This window comes from Panthera onca, chromosome D2 (genome assembly GCF_046562875.1).
Source record: "Panthera onca isolate mPanOnc1 chromosome D2, mPanOnc1 haplotype 2, whole genome shotgun sequence".
NCBI classification, from domain to species: domain Eukaryota; kingdom Metazoa; phylum Chordata; class Mammalia; order Carnivora; family Felidae; genus Panthera; species Panthera onca.
The window spans coordinates 5340816-5362094 of record NC_138349.1 but is presented as its reverse complement, the minus strand read 5'-3'; the positions used below and the strand labels follow the sequence as shown (position 1 = coordinate 5362094).

Here is a 21279-nt window from a genome sequence, read left to right as displayed (position 1 = left end):
GGTGGATGGGGGTAGGGATAGATAGAAGCAGGTGGATTTATGACAAGAAGATTCCGCCTACGCATTGGTGCCTTTTGTTAGAGCTCCCCACGTATCGTATGGGGCATCCGGTACCCCCATAACAATCAAACTGGAAAATGCCGCGGGAAGGAATTGGCGCTGAAAGCTGAAGTTTTCACAAAAAACCTTGTATCAGTCCTCTGTCTCCCCTTGTTGACTCGGAGCTTCCAGCGTAATAGTCTGCTAAGCCTCATCGGCCATGGTGGGGACCATCGCCATGCCTAGTAAATTATGCAGACCGACAAGGACGCCTTTGCAGAACCTCATCCTCCACAATACGCAGAGTTTTGTCTGATCAGCAAAGTACCAACATTGAACAGCTGAGCCATACTAATGAAGTATGGGGCTGTGTTTCCTAGAAAAAAAAATCAGGGAGTTGGGAAAATATGCTCCTCTTCCAGAATAATAAAACCCAGACCCTGTATCTCAATTATCAGGCTTTGAGGAGTGATCAGCAAGAAAGCCAGCAATTTCATGCAAATAGAGATGTGGCTAAATTATGGCACCCAGCCGGCCAAATGTGCAACCTGGTCATTAAAATGTGAAAGTCTTGGCAAAGCGGGGAAACTTAAGTGGTGAGCTCTGCATGGCGGGCATCGACCGGGGGAGAGGTGCTGTGCGTTGTGTCTGGGTTGCCCGGAGCACCCCTGGTGGTCCGAGCTCGTGTGAGCAGGGTCTGGAGGACGTCGGGATGCCTCTTCTCTCTTGACTTTGGCTACGTCCCGAACCTCTCTTCGACTGGGGGCCCCTGTTGTAAAAAGGGGGAAGGGATCACAGTTGCTCCCTGAGGTCTCAGTCATGGTGGGGGGCCCACCGCAGGCACGACTTACCAGAGCCCGACATTGCCGTTAAGGTTGCCGTGAAAGTATTTAACTTTGCACATCAGCTTATTGATTCTGTCAAATCGAGCTTGTATCTATTGGCGAGAACCGCCTGTTTCGAACTTTGCTAAGAATCGCGTTCCTGGCCGTTTAACTTCCTCCCGTTCGTCGCCTGAGTCCTCACGGCCGTTGCACCTCCTTATGGTTCCGTAGATTAAATAAATGACACACAGCCACTCACTGGGCAATCTCTGACCACGGCCTCATTTTTCTAAGAGAAGGCTCTGTTGCTTTTCCCCTGCCCACCTCGGACCTTGAGGGAGCATGCAGACTGCTGGGGCCGTGTGCTTTTGAGGATAAATGCTAGTTTTGTTCCAGTCAGCTCAGAACAAGTGCCAAGCTGTCAGGCTCATGAAGTTCTCCTACTTCTGACAGGCACAGGCCGGAGCCCCCAGGAAAAGGGGTGTCCCTTCCTGATGCCAGGAGCAGTCTTAGCGTGGAAGCAGGGTAGCAGGGCAGGGCATGCCCCGCGAAGAGCAAAGAATCGTGCCCAAGACAGCACAAGAATCGCTGAATAGCGTGTAGGGTCGTAGCTGCCAGATGAAAGTGACCACGCGACCGCGTAGATGCTCAGAGGGTCGTGGCGAGCTGAACAGGTGCAGGTGGTCGGGAGTTCCCGCCCGAGCCTTTTCCTTGTTAAGTTACACTAAAAAAAAAGGAATGGATGTTAATACCCCGTATTCCACCTGATGGGCCCTGTTCGTAATGAAAAATGGATTTAGAGTAAACAGAACAAATAGCTACAACCCGCGTGTGATGCTTGCAAAATATCTGTTTCCCTACAAGCAGAAAGAATGCATATGGGTAACCTGAAAATCTACTCCTTATGACCATTAGATGTGCCCAGGTGCTGTTTCTGAATACATCCCTGAAAACGTGATCGCAGACAGGAGGTGCTCAGGCAAACAGAAAAGTAGAAGTAAGGCACAGCTCCTGTGAAATACATCTTCATTACTTTTTAGATTGTTTTCGTTCGGCCAAAAAAAAAAAAAAAAAATGAAGTCATTTATACTGTAATTATTCAAGGGGGGATTGGTTTTCTCCTTTCTCTTGGTGGGCTGTTTCAGTGTTCTGTTTTTTATTTCAGGATTTCCTGATGGAAACATTCATCATGTTTAAGAACCTCATTGGGAAGAACGTCTACCCTTTCGACTGGGTGATAATGAACATGATGCAGAATAAGTAAGTACCGGGAGGAAAGCTCTCACCCTTTACAAGGTGCCTAATTCACATCTGGTGGGAACAGTGGTGTTGCCTGTATCCCGTGGGGGCTCTCCCACAAAGAGCACATCCTCCCCATTCTGCGGTGCAGACAATTATTTGGAGAAACGGACCTGCAGATTGGGTGATTTCCTTATGCCGATGCGGGGCTTTGTCCCCCTGGGGAAAGAGGGAGGTGAGCCCTAGCCCCTCCTTAGCCTTCGTCAGAGGCGACCTTTGTCTACCTCTTGCCATCCGTTTGCCGTCGTATTTTAATCACATGTGTTTATTAGCCCAAGTGTTTCTCACCCGGTCGAGGTTTTTGAAAGGTCTTTGCATTTTCTCATTTCAGCTTTAAAGAGTGAGCATTTTCTTCATACTTATTAAATATTAATCCTGTGCCCGGTTTATCATTTCGCTGTGAAGGCTGTTGGTTAATGTTCCAGCTCTTGTGTTCTCCACTTCCTGTAAGCACCAGCAATGATCATTGGGTTCTCAATCACATGTGATTTCTGGAAGAAATTCCCCCGACCTCCTTCCCCCCCCCCCCTTATTTCTTATTGCATTTTTTATGGAGATAGTTATAGATTCATAGGCAGTGCGGTTGTAAAAAGAAATACAGAGAGATCTTGTGTATACTTTACAAAGCCAGGTTCCCTCGATGGTAACGTTTTCCAAGACTATCGCACGATTCTGCTCCCAGGGAGTCGGCATGGATGTGATTCACCAGTGTTACACCGATATTTCCATTGTACTTGTGTGTTTCCTCGGCACCTGTTCTTGAATCCACCAGCACAAGGGTCCCTCTTGTTGCCCATCGATAACACATCCTTCTCGCCCCTCCACCTCCCCCCTCCCTACACCCAGGCAGCCACTCATATTTTCTCCACTTCTAAAATTTTGGCATTTCCAATGTGATACGTAAATGGAATTCTACCGAATGTAACATTTCTAGGATGGACTTTTTTCACTCCGCTTAATTCCCTGGAGATTCACATAGGCTGTTGGGCATACCGATAGTTTCTTCCTTTTCTTTGTCTGGTGGCCTTGCAGGGTATGGATGGACCACAGATGGTTTAACCATTCGTCTGACGAAGGACGTCTGGGTGCTTGCCAGTTTGGGGCTACTATGGATAAAGCTGCTATGCACATTCATGTACAGATTTGTGTGTGAACATAAGTTCGTTTCTCGGGCGTAAATGCCCTGGGGTAGGTACGCTGGGTTGTATGGTAACTACATGTTTAATTTTATAGAAGCTGCCAGGCGATAGCTGTACCATTTTACGTTCTCACAAGCAATGTAAGAACGATCCAGTATTTCTGCGTCCTTGCCAGCATTTGCTGTCCTCGCTATTTTTCGTTTTAGCCCTCGTGATAGATGTGTGTCTCATCGTGGTTTTGATTTGCCTTTTCCCTGATGCAACAAACAATGGCTTGCCATGTCATTGAAAACCACGGGTCTCTTGCTGGCAAGACCCGGGTCTCTTGCTGAACAGAACCACAGGCAGGCCCCTGTGCAGAGTGCGGGAGGTGGTGGGTGCGGACTCTGCTCTCCACCTTGTGACCCCACACATGAACTTGACCTGCGTCTCTCCTCCAGAGCGGCCGTGGCCTGGCACCCAGCCTAGGCATTCTACACCCGGGGCAAGGGAGGGGGCACTGCCCCCTCACAGGTCAGATGTGATTCATGCCCCAAAATTGTTTGACTCGGTGCCTCTGATCCCAGGGGTCCCACGGGGTAAACTGTCAAGGAAGGTGTGGCCACACTGTATTGATTTATGCTACTCTATGACGAGTGAGAGTCTGTTTTCAGTTTTAGCATGAAGATTGCTTTGTTCCCTCTTCCCACCACTCCGCCATCTGCCTCCTGCTGCCAGCCCTGAAGTCTGGGAGCATAACCCCAGAGCCACATGCGGGTGAAAGCCACGTGGTCTTTGGTTCCAAGTGAGGGCCACTTGTTTAGGCTTTCCTTCTCTGCATATTCTGTCCAGCTTCTCCCGACATGTTCTATTATTTCTACAGTGAGAAGGTGGCTTGATCTGTGGCCTCTGGAATCACATGCTCCCTGTACATCAGTCTAGCCTTGTCCCTGTGTCCTTTCTCACTAGGGCACCTCCACGGGGCCCAGCCTCATGACAGAGATGCAGGTGTGTGGTGGCATCTCAGACCCAAGCCTTTGCATCTCGCCATAGGAGGAGAGTCTTGTCTGGGGGGCAAGGAACATCTGTGAGGGAGAAGCCATAGGGTGCTGTGTCCTCATAGCAAGGGATGTGATGGACACTTTGGGGCATAAAGTCTTGTGTAGGTGATAAGAGAATTAAAGTCTGGGGGCTCCTGGGTGGCTCAGTCGATTAAGCGTCCAACTCTTGATCTCGGCTCAGGTCATGATCTCACGCTTCGTGAGTTCGAGCCCCGCGTCAGGCTCTTGAGCGGATGGCACGGAGCCTACTTGGGGTTCTCTCTCTCTAACCCTTTCCCTCTCTCTCTTTCTCTCTTTCAAAATAAATAATAAATTAAAAAAGAAGAATTAAAGAGTAGAGCGGGGAGCCCATCCTTTTAGCTTGTTCAGGGTGCACGTAGGCTGTAGCCCCAAAGGACATCTCGACAGGGGACACACTGAATATAAAATCCCTATGGTCTGACTCATGTTGCACATCAAATGTTGTACAGGATGGTCTAATCTAAAATCCTAGCACTGTGACACCAGGCCATCCAGCCGACAGCGTTTCCTCTGGCAGTGCTTTCCAAGGATGAGCAGCGTCTGTGTGCGTGTAAGTAAACACGTGGTGCGTGTGTATGGGCATGCACGTGTGTATATGGACACGTTCACGGAGGAGTGTTGGTACCAGGTAAAATCTCCTTGATTTGCGGAGATTCTGGCTGTGAGAGGCTCACATCCATCCAGGTCTCTCTCACACTGCCGCCTTCCCCAGGAGCACATTCCGAAGCCAACACGTACAGAGAGGCATAAGCCACAACCGAGGCGTTTCGGTCAAAGTTTGGGCAGCAATGATCGTAATCTTCATTCTGGAATCTTCCCACTGCCCCAAATGCTGCCCCCTCTGTTGAGTAAACAGTGTCATTTTTTAGAAACTGAATCAATTGGGTTTTGGAAGGAAAGGTATTACTTCTGTGCCACCAACTCGCTAAAACTTAAAACTTTTATCTCAAGACATCTGCTTTAGTGACCCTGCAGTTTTCTTTAACTTTAAGGGTTTAAATGCCAGCTTCAGAATGAAGTGTTTATTTCATTTTCTTATTGAATATAGTCCTTCTTTGTGATGTGTTCTGTGTTTGTCCCCTAAGACTCAGGATGAGTATTTGGCTGCTTTCTACGTGCCAGGTGCCGCTGTGGGGACATGCGGTCCTCGTGGCCATAAAACCCACAGCAGTGCTCTGAGACGGCTGGGTTTTTATGCCCATTTTACAGATGTGGAAATCGAAGCAGAAAGCTTGGGTAACTTGCCAAAAGACGCACAGCTGGGAATTGATGGGGCCAGTATTTAAATCCCGAGCACACCCTCTAAACCACCCTGCTACCTTGAGTATGTTTCCTGTCTTTCAAAGAGAGTGTTGTTGTTTTTAACCCTGGTGTCCTTCGAGTGGGACTTTCCTGCAAGGTTTTCTACGTATCTAAGTGAATGTTAAGCCTGGAAGTCAAAACATTCTTACTCAGCTTTTGTCGCCATGAAAAGTGTATGCTGTTAAGGAGCATATCATTTACTACTGGAGTCCTGTTGTAAACTTCTGGAAGAATAAAAGGTCATTAATAGTGCAGTAAGATCATTTCCTATAGAGGTTACGTAGATGCTACATAGCACTGTTTCTATGCCGTTATCTGCCTTTTTAAAAAAATCTGTAACTTAATAGCTCGATACCTTCTGTGTTGCGAGACTTCCCTGCTCTTCCTCTGCTTGGCATGTATCAGAGGCTTCCTTGCCTCCACAGGATGAGCAGTGATGCCCAGAAGCTTTCAGGAGTCTGTATTAAAATATTAATGGTACAGCTGGACACGCGGTTTTACCATCCCCAGCTTAGAAATGGACAGACTCAACCCCTGCGGTCTCCTAAATATTTGTGTGCTTGTTCAGCTTTGCATCTGCAAAGGCACCATCTCAACACCTGGGGCTTCTTAAATGTAATTAAAGATGGCGCCCGTCAGTTCTGGTGCAACGACTCCAAAACCAAGAATCAAAGTGAGACGATACAATGAGCGTCCCAAGGACGGGAGTTGCTCGGTCGCCGTGTTGTGGATAGCAACTGACTGGTGGTGGCCTGACGTTAGAGCTCCGCTGTAGGATCAGACGGTGCCAGATGGCAAGATGACATTTGAGATAAGCACAGTTCAGATAGAGTAGAAATGTGCTTGCCTGTTATCCAGAAGTGCTTTAAAATCCTCCCGGAGGGAGGCAAAGGCTAAGTCTCCGTGTAAGATCTGAGGCTGTATTGGAAGCAGAGACCTTCACCTGAGTCTCGAAGTGCCGGTATCCATCCTTGAACTCATATTAGCCAGCTTTTTCAGAGTTAAGCTTCGCAGGGTGGGCAGCGTAGTCTGATGTTGAGGACTCACGCTGCGACTCTTGAAGAGTTCTCCTTGGTTGCTAGCGGAAACGTGACCACTTGGTTGACTTTCCATGTCTTTCTTCTAGTCTTAGGACTTGGATTTGTCATAGGAGGGTGTTTGTACACTAAAAATCCCTGACTCGAATTTTAAGGCGTAGGAGTGATCCAGTAGGCGTTGAGTCTACTCGCTGGTTTCACTGAATCTCTTTTTCACCTTGAAGAAAGCATCTGTTATTAACCGCCATAATGTCACTTGAGAAAGACACTTCTACACTATACTGGGTGAGAAAAAGAGCAGTAGATTTTTAGAATTAGACTTTCTAACTCATATTGAGTGCAGAACATGGTACAAAAACCCTTTCTACGTTTGTCAACCATTCAGTCTTGGCAACAGAACTAAAAACAAATTCAACTACCCTGGTTCGGATTCTCACTAGGCCTTGGTGTTTGTGTCCCTCTCTCAAGATGAAAAAGGAATAAAACCAACATTTTTACTTCCTCAGAATACTCCTAGCTTGCAACAGCAATTATCCATCGTTTTGAAACGTTCCTGTAGATTAGCACAGTTTCTGTGTCTTGTGCTTCCTGCTCTAAGCTGGGGCCAAAAGGAGATTATATTTATGACTTGTGGTTTATATCCTACCCACTTTCAGACAGGACTTGGTCTGTTCTGCAAGTAGCGATTCGTAGGCCCTGAATATAAAATAGAACACATAAAACCACAGAGAAAACATGAAGCTCTCTAGAAGCTGAGCAACTTGAAGCTACCGGGAAGACAAAGCCAAAATAAAGGTTTGCAAAATTCTCGCTGGATGATAAAAAAGTTCCTTGCCAATTTGTCAGCGGAGACTGATGATATATGTTACAGGTCCTTAAATGACATATCAAACAAGAGAACATCACAGTTAAGGAATCGGTTGGGAAGTCAAAATTCTGCTCACAGAAAAGGGAAGAGATGGTCATTTCAATTTTGAAATGCTTAGGATATTGCCAGTTGGAATCTACTGGCTGTAACAGAGCCTGGTCATAATTGGACCTGTCTGAAAGACTAGCTTGTCAAATGAGTGGGTTTTGCTAACTTGCCAAATAGAGCATTGTCTAGTTGTCGACCGTTTAAACATTAAAGACCATCAGTCAGAAGTGATGGTCTGGTTTTACTATATCTGGAATCCATTTAATCTAATATTTGTCCTTAGCAACCCTGAAATTTAAAAAAAAATTTTTTTTTTATTAACATTTATTGATTTTTTGAGAGTCAGAGAGAGACAGAACACGAGCAGGGGAGGTGCAGAGAGAGGGAGACATAGAATCAGAAACAGGCCCCAGGCTCTGAGCTGTCAGCACAGAGCCCGACGCGGGGCTCAAACTCACAAACCGTGAGATCATGACCCAAGCCGAGGTCGGTCGCTTAACCGACTGAGCCACCCAGGCACCCCGCAACCCTGAAATTGTATCTCATCTCAGAATTTGTGAGATCATTATTGCTACTTCCTTCATGCGTCAAAGCCCTAGTTTTGATCATGGCCAGGTGGAGACTGTCCCAGAACAGTCCAAGCCGATGTTTGTACCATCTGTTTTTGACCACCTTTCTTTGGCCTACGGTGTTAGTGCATTTCTGTGTGGCTTCTTCTACGCCTTCTTCTCTCCTCCATGATTCAGGCGTCTTTTGACCGGGATTTGTTAGCGTCAATGCATTAATACAACGTAGTATGTTTCCACCACCCTGATTGTGCACATCACATATTCACACACCCATACTTGCGTGTGGCTCCTTCGTGGGGTAAATTTCCCATGCACATTTTTATAACGTAGCCATTTCTCTCCTTTTAAACACAGCACATTTCCCCACTCATAAGTAGTATCCATCAGATATATCAGAGTCCAAGATGGCAAGCTCATGGATGTTTCTGCCAAAATTAATCTGGCGTATAGTCAGGACAAGAAAGGGCCTTAAGCCTTAGAAAGGTATTCTACCTTTGAGATGCCAGGCTTCTTAAGGATAAATCATGATAATGCTCAGAAAGCAAATTTGCACGGTAGGCTGTTTGCAGGTACAGCGCCATTTGGTTTCATTGCTGTGGAAGAATTTTTGTCCTTGTCCACACTGTGCCCTGGGCTCAGAGCAGAGGAAATGTGCCACTTGCCTTAGGGTGAGAGAAAGCGAGGTGGGGGGGGGGTCCCCACTCACTGGGGATCTGCCTCAGGGGCCCTGACAACAGCGATAGCTGAAAACGGCCCAGTCTGGGAGGACTGTGTTTTCCTGCTCAATCTCCTGCTCAGGAAACACCTCTCCCGTGAAAGGACACGCAGCTGAAATCTTTGTGCAAGTTGAATATAAAGCATTTATATGGATATAAAGCATTTGGGGCTCCGGAGACTCTTGGATTATTTCTCCTCAACATCTTTTTACTCCCTTTGAAGCCTGAGGTTTTAGTTGATGTTGTTACTTTTAATTTAATTTATTTTTTAAATTCACCGGTTTCCTACCGAGGCTTTGCATATCCAACGGCTTGAAGATTTTAAGCACACCTCAGAATCCTTTTTCCCTTTGAAACTGTATACAGTTTCAGGCCGTTGACAGAAACACTGTCACCACACAACTTGCTGAAGACCACAGGAAAAAAAATAAATAAATAAGTATTGTTTTTCAGTGGAAGAAAGAGGAATTCAACATCAGTGTAATGAAAACATTCTGGAATGAAAATTTCCCCGGAGCTCAGCATGCCCACGTTTCACCCAGCTCTCACACTTAATAATATCGGTCTTTGAACTTGGGTGCTTCTCCAAGGAAATTGGCCTCACCTGAGATGTCTTGCTGCTCAGACCCCAGTTTGTAGACAGTGAAGGCGCAGGCCTGCCTCCTCGGTCGGGCCAACCGGGGCTATCCCTGAGCACGGTTCTGGCTGGTCTCCTGGGGAAACACGGGAGATGTTTCTCTGGGGCTCGGCTGGCCACCGTGAAGCCCTGGGATTTCAAGACGGATGTTGATTCAGATCTAGTAAGGGCACCTTGGATCTCTGAGCAGGACTTAGACCCCCACCCGTGTGGTACTTTGCCACCAGTTTTCAGTTCCGTGTATCCTTCATGGCATTTTCATAAATTATTTTAGTACTTTCCATATAGTTATCCAACGGTATGCGTGCTTTTGCTCTGTGCTTAATAATTAAGCTTGGCCTGAAAACAAATAATTCCAGATTTTACCTCGGTCCATATAACCAATTTATCACACATAACGTAGATCTTTTATACAGTTGGGTTTTATTCAAATGGCCTCTTTATTTAATTCAGAGATGAGAACTCAAGCTACTCTTCAAAGGCATGGCAGTGATGAAGAGCCCTTAGCCGGGACTCTTATTGAGGGAAGCTCGTTCCAGAGGAAAGTTTTGAAAGGGCAAAGTCTGCTGAAGAATTCTCAGAGACACTGCACACCTTGCTGTGAGCTCGTGGCTGGCGTTGATGAGGCCGTCTGCTGGCACTTAATCCTGGAGGACGTACTTCACTTCACGAGAAATGATGCCAAGCACACTCTCTGTTTGATGCATGAAATTTCTTGCAATGTGCATGACAAAATGGAGGAAATACGTTTTATGAAGGTCACCCTCCAGATCCCTTTGTCCTAAATGTTCACCTCCAGTGCTACCCGGACTTCGAAAAAATCATGTGCAGTGTAAGACCCTGTGCTGTTACGCTTTTATTTCAAGTCTAGAATGGGAGGGAGGCGGCAGCCAATGTGGATCGAATGCCTGGTGAGATGCCAACATGGTCTTTGGTACCTTTTCCGTGGTTCTCAGCCACGGGGGATTTGGCCCCGCCCAGGGGACATGGCAGTGTCCAGGCACATTTTTGTTGTCACGGCTCGGGAAATGAAGGCTGCTGACATCTCGACTCCTGGGATACTGCTAAACGTCCTTCCATGTACAGGATAGCCCCCTTTAAAGAATCACTCAACTCAAAATGTTAAAAACCCCATTTTATAGATGGAAAAAACTGAAACTCTGTGATGTCAAGTAATTAATAGTAATATATGTGATGGATTTCGGTGACCCTCTTCTCTTTATTTGCACATTTCTTCGCCACCTTTTCCTGTTGCATGACCCCAGCAAAGACAGCATCCCTTAGAATGAACCCTAGGGGCCATCCTCTGAGGATGCCAGGGCTGACCTTTCATGTATTCAGGCGGTGCCTGTGAATTGGAGGCATTTTTCTCCAAGATGCCCTGGCAGGTGCTCCAGCTTTATGGCAAATCTCTGTGGGCGTGGTCCAGGCTCACATGGCCATGGGAGCAAGAAGGGCGTAGAGAGTCCAGTCCTACTGACATGAATTTAGATCCATCCCGCCCCTCCTAATGGCTGGCCTGTAGGACATGTGTAGAGAAGATTAGCAAGTGTCTCTTCTGGGGGAGTTTGTGTATGTGTCTTTTATAAAACATTATACATAAGTATAATATTATAAATTATAAATAAATAGGATTCCACATATAAGTGAGATTACACCAGTGTTTGTCTTTTCTCTGTCTGACATATTTCACTTAGCATAATGCCCTCAAGGTCCACCCATGTTGTCACAAATGGTGAGATTTCATCCTTTTGTGGCTGAATGATTCTCCATTATCTCTATCTGTATCCCATGTTCTTCATCCATTTATCCATCTACGGACACATAGGTTGTTTCTGTGTTTCGGTCTTTGTAAATAATGGTGCAGTGAACGTGGGAGTGCAGATATCTTTTCAAGATAGTGTTTGAGTTTCCTTTGGAAATCTCCCTCGAAGGAGACTTGGTCCGTTATGTGCTAGCTCAATTTTTTTTTTTTTTTGGAAGAATCTCCATACTGTTTTCCACAGTGACTACACCAGTTTACATTCCCAGTAGTCATACACAAGGGTTTCCTTTTCTCCACAAACTCACCAATATTTATCTCTTATAGTGTTGATAATTTCCATTTTAACAGGTGCGAGGTGATATTTTACTGTAGTTTGATTTGCACGTCCCTGATGATGAGTGATGTTGAGCATCCTTTCATAGGCTTGTTGACCATCTGTCTGTCTTCTTTGGGAAAATGTCTTTCTGGAAAAATGCCCATTTTTTAACCGGTTTTGTTTTTGCAGTTGCGTTATGTGAGTTTTTATATGTATTTTGGATATTAACCAGTTATTTTTGAATGTTTAGTCCTTATGTCACTTGTCTTCTCTGCTTGCAGGATAAGAGCCTTATGTGTGTTGCAGATATGTTTTCCTATTCAGTTACTGCTATGTTTTTTCTTTCTCTCTCTCTCTCTCTCTCTCTCCCTTTTTTTTTTTAGTTTTTTTAAAAAAATGTTTACTTATATTTGAGAGAGAGAGAGAGAGAGAGAGAGAGGGAGGGAGGGAGGGAGGGGGAGGGGCAGAGAAAGAGGGAGACACAGAATCCGAAGCAGGCTCCAGGCTCTGAGCTGTCAGCACAGAGCCCGATGCAGGGCTACAACCCACAAACCACGAGATTATGACCTGAGCTGAAGTCGGACGCTTGACTGAACCACCCAGGCATCCCTTTCTGTCTCTCTCTTAGTAGTGGTTTTCTTGGTTGACATTAAACATTTTCATTTTAAATATTTTTTCCTTTGGAAAAAATCTTCAATGACTCTTGCAGAAAGAAACTGAGTGGACTTCCTGCTGGCGAATTGGTTGTAACCAGCATGGTGACTGTCCAGATACTAAGGGAGCCTGCTGCCTGGTATTGTAGATTCTGTCTATATAGAAGCTCCATGAAATACAGTTCCTGAAATAAAATTATCTTGAAGACTGAACATGGAATCACACCATTAATTACCAAACTCCTGCTATTTTCTAGACATGGGATCAGAAATAAAATTGACTAATAATTTTATTATTATTCCACCACTTACAATGTTTAAAAATCACATATGTAATATATTTTCAGATTTATAAAAAATGATAATAATATTTTTCATCTTTTTATTTTTTTTTAATTTTAGAGAGCATGTAAGCGGGGTGAGAAGCAGAGAGAGAGAGAGAGAGAGAGAGAGAGAGAGAGAACCTTAAGCAGGCTCCACTCTTAGCACCGAGCCCAACACTGGGCTCGATCCCACAACCCTGGGATCATGACCTGAGCTGAAATCAAGAGTCGGACACTCAGCCAACTGAGCCACTCAGGTGCCCCAAGATATGATAATAATATTTAGTATAATTTCTGCATAGAATCAAAATGTCAATAGGATTGTGGCATCTTCTATACACTTTTGCTCATACAAGATGCTTTTATGTGTCCCTTGTTCTTTTATCATGGAATTCTACACATTGGTGCTTGGATCTTTGATGCTGCTGGGGAGAAATCCCTCCTTGTCACTATGATGGCTGATCAACGCCCAGTGACCCTGCCTGGCGCATCGCAGGTGCTCAACAAAGAGTAGCTGCCTAACTGAAAGAATGTCAATGGGAAATGTTTTTTCTTACAAAGTCAACCGATAAAAGTACACGACACATTTTTGTAGCAGTGCTTTTCCAGGAATACAATGCAGTTACCCATTTTATATTTGTGTCCACAAAGAAATCATTCCAGAAAGAAATAATCCCACCAAGAAATAATTTCAGTTGTGTTTTCCATGAAAATGAAAAATGGTGCTTCTTATTATCTTAGGGATCTGTTAGCTAGTGAATTTCCTTAACTGAGAGTTGTTCTAAACTCACGGGTGAGGGTGATCCGCGTTCGTATCTATGTGCGGGCGTCCCTAAACAGCAGGGAGATTGCTGTCTGCTGTTTCATGTTGACCTTTCCAATAAGACTTCACAGGAGGGTTTTTACTTAATACTGTACCTGTCAAATTCCCAGAGCTGCAAGGAAATTGAAGATACAAATTATATTGTAAAGTGAAATATTTTGTGTTATTCTACAGTTTGGTTGATTTCGGAAGAAAATGAACACTGACAGCTTGGTCTTTTCAGTTCACTGGATTCTAATGGTTCAAAACAAAAGCCCTCGACGGAAAGCCTCTTCCCACGTTGCTGTATCAGAGACGGCCCGAGCTGTTCTCCGTGCTTAAGACCCAGTGCCCCTCAACTCCCATGTCATGGATACACGGGGCCTGAACGAGGGACAGACAGTGCTAAGTGTGAATATTTGTGAATATAAATATTAACCATCCCCAGCAGGGGAGAGGGCTTGAGCTGTCCGGCCGTTTGGGCAGCTCTTTAGCCCTTGACACTTTTCTTAGCATGCGATCTATTTTTCATAGCAGGAAAGCTCTCTCCCCCAATCTGTCTGATGCGTTGCCCTCGCCTCACTAACAAGGGGCTGCTTGGGATTCAGAGGCCTGGGAGAGTAGGTTAGAGGACGCCTCTCTATCTCTCCTTTTCTGTGATTCTTGACAGCCTATCTTCTCTCCTGATGCATTGTGTTCAGGGGGGGCAAAACCCTGAGGTTTCCGGCAAGAGCTAGAAAGTCCTAAATGGTCAGATTGAGTTCCTCTGCTGTGCTACAGGGGGATGGGATGTATGTTGTGAAAAGGTGGGGGCGTGTTTCATCAGGCCGTACTCCTTTGATGGAAGCTAAACTATAAATATTTCCCAGTTAGGGTTTCTTCGGGGCATTTTCCTCATCTTGGTCCTGACTGCAGTGGTCGCATTTGACAGGTGGCAGTCAGGGCTCTCTCCCTGGGACCGCTCCTCCCCCCACCCAGTCCCTTCCACGTGGCAGCTGGCCTCCTGGCTGCTTTCCCCGCCCTCCGGGGGATGAAGGGGTCAGAAATCTGATTTGATTCTTCAAACGGAATGTTATTGCTTGACTAAAGTAAAAGGCCATCTCATCCCCGTCTGATGCTGCGGTTTATTGTGCAGAAGGTATTTTTAATTCGCCACTCACCTGCGGAAGATCTGGGCATTGAATGGAGGAGTCTAGCTGAATATTGGATCGATTTGTTTATTTTTGGTACTAAACCTAAGAATTAAGCTTGGTTTAAAGAGAACGGAGCACTCCTCTTTTATGAGGTACCCTGAGGGCAAACACGGTCTGCGTGTCATTTATGGGGGCCCGGCTCTTCTGAGCGGTATTTCTCAAACAGGTATTCTCTCTTGGACCTTAAGGTCCCTCACAGACAGTGCATCACGAAGTGAGTTTCTAATGGCGAGGAAAATGGGAGAGAAGGGAAATGTCCCACTTGTTATTTCTATTCTGCCTGTCGGATGGATTTGGGGTGGTTTTCAAGTTACAGGAAACCATACGTAACAAGACAGCACCTAAAAAGTAATCTCAAAGTAATCGTGTAGTGAGATGGGGATCTTTGTGGGCAGAAGGGGCCAGAGGGAACCCCTGGGAACCTGGCACGTTGTAAAGCAGCCCATTCTCTCCCAAGCCTTGCCAAGCCCAGACAAATGAGGGACACTGTGAGTTCCAGCATTCTTGGGGTCTGATCAGATAGGCGCAGTCTTTCTCCACAGGAGGCCCACTTTTCCCTGACTATAGTTTCTAAGGGAATTTCTTTTTTTTTCTAATTTTTTTTTTAATTTTTTTTTCAACGTTTTTTATTTATTTTTGGGACAGAGAGAGACATAGCATGAACGGGGGAGGGGCAGAGAGAGAGGGAGACACAGAATCGGAAACAGGCTCCAGGCTCCGAGCCATCAGCCCAGAGCCTGACGCGGGGCTCGAACTCACAGACCGCGAGATCGTGACCTGGCTGAAGTCGGACGCTTAACCGACTGCGCCACCCAGGCGCCCCTTTTTCTAATTTTTAAAAAAATGTTTATTTGTGTTTGAGAGAGAGAGAGCGCATGTGCCCAAATGGGGAGGGGTGAGAGAGGGAGACACAGAATCTGAAGCAGGCTCCAGGCTCCGAGCTGTCAGCACAGAGCCTGATGCAGGGCTCGAACCCACGAACTGTGAGATCATGGCCTGAGCCAAAGTCAGACACTTAACGGAGTGAGCCACCCAGACACCCTGAGGGAACTTCTTAATGTCATCCTTGGAGGCGGGGCAGGAGTGGTTTTTGTTTTGTCTTACTTAATAGAAAATGTCCTCAATGGTGGACCTGAAGAAGTGGTATAGCCCTTCTTTGTATATTATTCATCATGGTCACCTGTCCAGAGTCAGGACGGAAAAGCGATCGCCTGATGAGCTTTCTAAGATTGCTAACGTTGCGTCACAGGAAGGGCTCACTTTGTAGACGGAGAAGCACGCCCGCTTTACGGCGGGTCATACTTTGTTTTCAGCACACCCTTGGGAGCCGGGTGGCTGTGGGAGAGTGGTCCCCTCCCCCCCGCCATGGGCCACCTATGGGATACTAACATTCTGGAAAGATTCATGTTAATGTATGCCAAGTGATGCTTGGCATCCACTGATGCCAGAGGGAATGACCTCCCCATGCCCATGACTATTGTTACTGGACTGTTATTGCATTAGGGGTCGAGCTTTGGGGGCCTGGAGAGCAGGTGGCTCATGAGGCTCTGGCCTCTTTCTCTCCGCTGTCCGTGGAGCTGCCCTTGCAGGAGGGGCAGCTCGCCAGGCTATCCGCATAGAGCTTTGTGGTGCCGGTGACCCCTGTTAGTGGGTGGACATCAGTCCTGTGGTGAAGTTTTGTGATTCAGTGCATCCCGACCCCACCCTGCCTGGGTGGACTGGAATGACTTTATATTTTAAGTCCTGTGCACGTCCAGGGCTGCTGGCCTGAGAGGGTATCAGCCTCCAATTTGGCCCCGAGTCTGGGTCCTGGCACTGAGCGTGACCGGGGGATGGGGCCCAGTGCTGTGCCCCATCTGAGGTTCCAGGAGATCGTTCTCTGTAGCCCCTGTGGTGCTTTTCACATTGTGGTCTTCCCAGGGTGAACGAAGCCCGTGTTCTCTGACTGCTTCAACCTCTTTTTGCCTGTTGGAGGCCTTGAACCTGAGTTCTCTACCACCCCAGACAACGACTACTCCAAGGAAGCCAGACCCCTGCCAACTGAGGCCCCCAAAGGAGAGCTTGCTTTCTGTGCTGCGAGCCGTGGGGTCCTCACTGGGTAGCACCTGTCTCCCTGCTCAGCCCGTGCAGCTTTGACAAGAAAATGCTCCTCGTAGCTGTTCCTATTTAATTTAAAAAAAGATTAATGTTTATTAGTTTTGAGAGAGAGACACAGAGTACGAGCAGGGGAGGGGCACAGAGTGAAGGAGACACAGAATTCAAAACAGGCTCCACCTCTGAGCTGTCAGCACAGAGCCCGACACGGGGCTCGAACCCATGAACTGTGAGATGATGACCTGAGCCGAAGTCAGACATTTAACCAGCTAAGCCACCCAGGCACCCTGCTGCTCGTGCTTAGTTTACAGAGCTTTGGGGGTGGGGGAGGGAGTCAGACCCTAAAACCTTTCCTGGAGAGCGAGTGATCGGGTCCCCGGGGTGGGGGGCATGGAAGTGCCGAGGTCCCTGCACAACATGTCCTTTCAACAAGTGGCAGTGTCTGTGTCCAGGGTTGGGCCCAGTGAGGCCTCCAGAGCTGTGAACGCTTCAGAGTTCTGGGCATGGAAAAGAGGAAGAAGGATCTGGTAGCTTCAGAATGGCCTCCGGTCAGCTCCATGCAAGACCAGCTCTGCAGGATTACGTGGCCGGACCCCCAGTGATCAAGTTCAAGGCAGATTTTGCAGCAGTTGCCTTGGGACTAGTCAAAAGTCTTGAGCTTAGACTTAAGGGGAATTATTTTTATTCGGTGGGATTTCTGATTTGTTCTGTGAGGAACGAGTCAGGATCATAGACTCCCAGAGCGAAGGTGTGCCTGAGGCTGGGACGTGGGAGGTCTGGGAGTCCAGCAGAGAGCTTTTTACCCACGGTCATGTGGCATCACTGTGACGAAGGGAAGGCAAAAACAAAAACAAAAACAAAAACATGAGGTGCCACGTTGTCATGTAGCTTCCTTTTCTCATTAATTTTTTTTTTTTTTTAATTCTGCTGCTCATAGAAAGAGACTATTTATCAACTTGGTTATTATTTAAACTTGTGATTGTGTCAGGATGCCATGGGAGGCTTTTGGTGGTTTGGTGCACTGAGCCCTGCAGGTTAGCAGAGAACATCTTTAAGTCCTGTCAGGAGGTTGTTACTTACATTGGGCCGTCTCTTGTAGACAAACAGATCCTGCTCTGCCTCATTGCTGAGTTTCACTTTTCTTGGGTCTTTGTTTCTTTAAAGTAATTCCCTTTGGATTTCTAGGTTTCATCTTGAAAACCAATTTCTGCTTCAGGGTTGAGCTATCCAAGGACAGGTCTTTTTCTTACCCCCAGAGCTGCACGTAAACTTGTTATTGGATGGCTGTGGGGATAAAGGGGGATGTAAAGGTGTGCCCAGCCTTCTGGAAATTCTTGAAAGGGAACAAATAAAGCATGAAAATAGCGTGAAGCTTCCGAGTTTGCCAGTTCCCAGACTCTTTGTTTTTTATTGTTTTTAAAGTTTATGTATTTATTTTGAGAGAGACAGGGACAGTGCGAGTTGGAGAGGAAGAGAGAGAATCCCTAGCAGGCTCTGCGCTGGCAGTAGGGCTCGAACTCACGAAACTGTAAGATCATGACCTGAGTGAAAATCAATCAGGAGCTCCACCGACTGAGCACCCCCCAGGCGCCCCCAGACTTTTTAATTGGCAACCTGTGTGCAGAAATTACAGTTTCCGTAAACTGCTTGGGGTGACCTTAGTGTTCATTCCACGGATAGTGGCCATCGTTGGCTGTGTCCGCACCTGCTCTCCCTCTGTCCGGCTTGGCCAGTCTTCCTCCACGTCCTTCCTGTCATGTCCCTCTCATCACTCACGCTCATCCAGAGGCTGAGATCTCTCTTTGTCAGACGTCAGTGCTGAGATCTCTCTTCCAGACGTCAGCACTGAGATCTCTCTGGTCCAGACGTCCGCGCTGAGATCTCTCTGGTCCAGACGTCCGCGCTGAGATCTCTCTGGTCCAGACGTCCGCGCTGAGATCTCTCTGGTCCAGACGTCCGCGCTGAGATCTCTCTGGTCCAGACGTCCGCGCTGAGATCTCTCTGGTCCAGACGTCAGTGCTCTCATCCCTTCACTGGACTCTCGTGCAGTGTTCCTCCTCTGGGTCTTGAACACCTGAGACATTTGGTGCACATCACATTCAAGTAAATGTTGTAACTCCTCAGCCACGCGGCGGCTGCTCAAGGGGGGAAACCAAGAGGCAGTGGGTGGTCACAGGGGCGCTGGAGGCATCAGCCCAAGGCTCAGGTTCTAGGTTCACAGAGTAGCCACATCGTGTCAGCCGATTCCATTAAATCTGGAGTCTCTGCTTCCTCGTTCCTGAGTGGAGGTAATAGGGGTTTATTTACAATGAGCATCTCAGAAGATGCTGTAAAGCAAATAACTGGCCTGCAGACGACACACCGTAGCTTAAGGGAAATAGTGAAGAGTTTGATGTCTGTGAGAATGAAGACTTTTCCTCAAGGATCCTGGTCCTCACGGAAATAGAAGACGGAGAGATGTTGCAAATAAGCAAAAGACGGAGCTCTTATCTTAACTCCAACGGAACATCTTTAGCCTAGTGTGACGTCCTCAGGCGCAGGTGCAGGTATAATTCCGTGCTGCTGTGTAACGGGAGAAAATTTCACCGTGCTGTCTCACCGTGGCGTGCTTTGTGAGATGTGCATGTATTGTTGTTCACGCGTGGGAAAGGTGTGGTCGTGGCTCTGGGGACACAGAAAGTACATGGCAGAGCGGACCCAGCCCCCAGGGGCCCCAGGTGTCTGAATTATCAGAGTTCAGGGTATTTGGGAAAGGACAGACAAGAAACAAACTGACAAGCAAATTAATAAACCAGAGTCTGACCACGAGAAAAACTTCAGACGAACCCAGATTGAGGGACCTTCTGCAAAGTGCCTGACTGGCTTCTCAAAACTTGTCAAGATCATCAAAGGTGGGGAAACGTCCAAGAAGCTGTCACAGCCACAGGGGCCTGAGGGGACATGAAGACTACAAATGATGTGGTTTCTAGATGAGATCCTGGAGCAGGAGAAGGACATCAGGAGGAAACTGGTGAGATCCGAGTAAGTCGTGGGGTTTAGTGAGTAGCAATGAGGCAGTGCTAGTTGCTTGACGGAGACAAATGTACCACGGCAACCAAAGAGCCTGAGTGTCGAGTGGATACCAGAACTCTCGACAACTTTTCTGTACATCTGCACCTAAGATTTACGTTTATTTCAAATTAAAGAAAAAAAAAACCGAAGGAGCAAATTGGGGAATATCCAGTGGTGATGAGGATCCCCCCAGAGGATTTGAAGGGCGGCTGTGACAGACTGGGGCGCCTGCCTGAGAACCGCTCCTCGGGGAAGGGCTCCCGGGGGGCGGCAGTTAGGCAGCATTCTAAATGATAGGTAGATAGGAGAATGTTCCAGACAGAGAGAGCAGGTGCCACAAAGCTCTCGGGTAGAAGGAGCAGGAAGAAGGCCGGTTTACCGTTACAGCAGGGATTTATTTTGAAATGGAAAGTTGATGGACAGTTTAAAACCGAGAAGTGGCATCACTGACCCGTGTTTTCATGACACTGGTCTGCAGCGTAGGCAGAAACCAAATTGGAGCACGAGTTAGGAGCTCGTGGCATAACGTGGGCCGGACAGGCTGTGGCTGGGGCTCAGGTGGTCTTGGGGGAGAGAAGCCAGTGGAGGATTTGTGGTGTGTTTCGGGGGAAGGGGGGTCAGGTGGACTGCTCTAGAATATGCAGGGAGGGAAGGAAAATGAAGAATCTGGGTTTTTGGCTGGAGCCACAAGGGATTGGTGGGGTTTTTGAGGAGAGTCCGGTTTAGAGGGGTGGGGCCCTCACGGGCTCTGTCCTGACCTAGCTCCCTGTTTCTCGGCCTGATTTTCATTATCACCCTCCTAAGGAGAAGGATTAGATTAGATTTACATTTAATTAAGAGACATTAAGTGCTAACAAATAAGCTTTTGCAGGGGAGGGTGTGCTTTGGAAGGCTGCGGGCCGGTATAATATCTTTGTCTTCCCCGAGAGCCCATTTCCACCCTCTCGGGGTAGACGTTGGCCCCATGGAAAATGCGTGGCCCCATGAATTACGAGGTGCCTGGGCGGCAGTGGGCAGTGGGAGGGCGGATCTAGGGAGCAAGTGGAGATTTCAGCCTGAGGTTCGGGAGAAAGGGAATGTGCGAAGGTACAGCGTGGGGCGTCCCTAGCATTCAGATGATGCCTCTGCGGCCACCTGGCGAGTGACTGTAGCTGGAGAAGAGAAGCAGACCAGGTGAAACCCTGGGTCTCCCTCCCTTTTAGGAGCTTCACAGTTGAAGCTCAGCCAGCAAAGCAGTTGCAGAGAAAAGTTGCTGCTATCAGGAGAAGAGTCCGAGACGGGAAGATGGTGTTACAGAGAAGCCGTAGGTTCTTCCACACAGGGTCACTGCCAGTGTGGACCAGGGCAGTGCTCTTGGCGTGGTGAAGGGGAGACTGGCCCGTAGGGGCCCAGAGCAAGTGGGATGTCGAAGTGGGCGCCTCCTTCAGGATTTGGGAATGCCAGGGGTCACAGTTATGGCGTCTGGAGGGGGCTGTGGTATAGACGGGTCTATATGGTCGCTGCTGATTTGGGGCATGCTGGGAGAGAGGAGCGGTGAGCGGTG

General features: G+C 47.4%; 1 protein-coding gene across 3 annotated transcripts in view; it reads left to right on the top strand.

Moving 5' to 3' along the window:
* DOCK1 (dedicator of cytokinesis 1) overlaps positions 1-21279 on the top strand; it is a 525518-nt gene that overhangs the window by 335420 nt on the left and 168819 nt on the right. For all 3 annotated transcript variants that reach the window (XM_078434961.2, XM_078434960.2, XM_078434962.2), the window contains exon 29: positions 2029-2123. In XM_078434961.2, coding sequence (XP_078291087.2) covers positions 2029-2123 — 95 coding nt within the window. The remainder of the gene's footprint in view (positions 1-2028; positions 2124-21279) is intronic.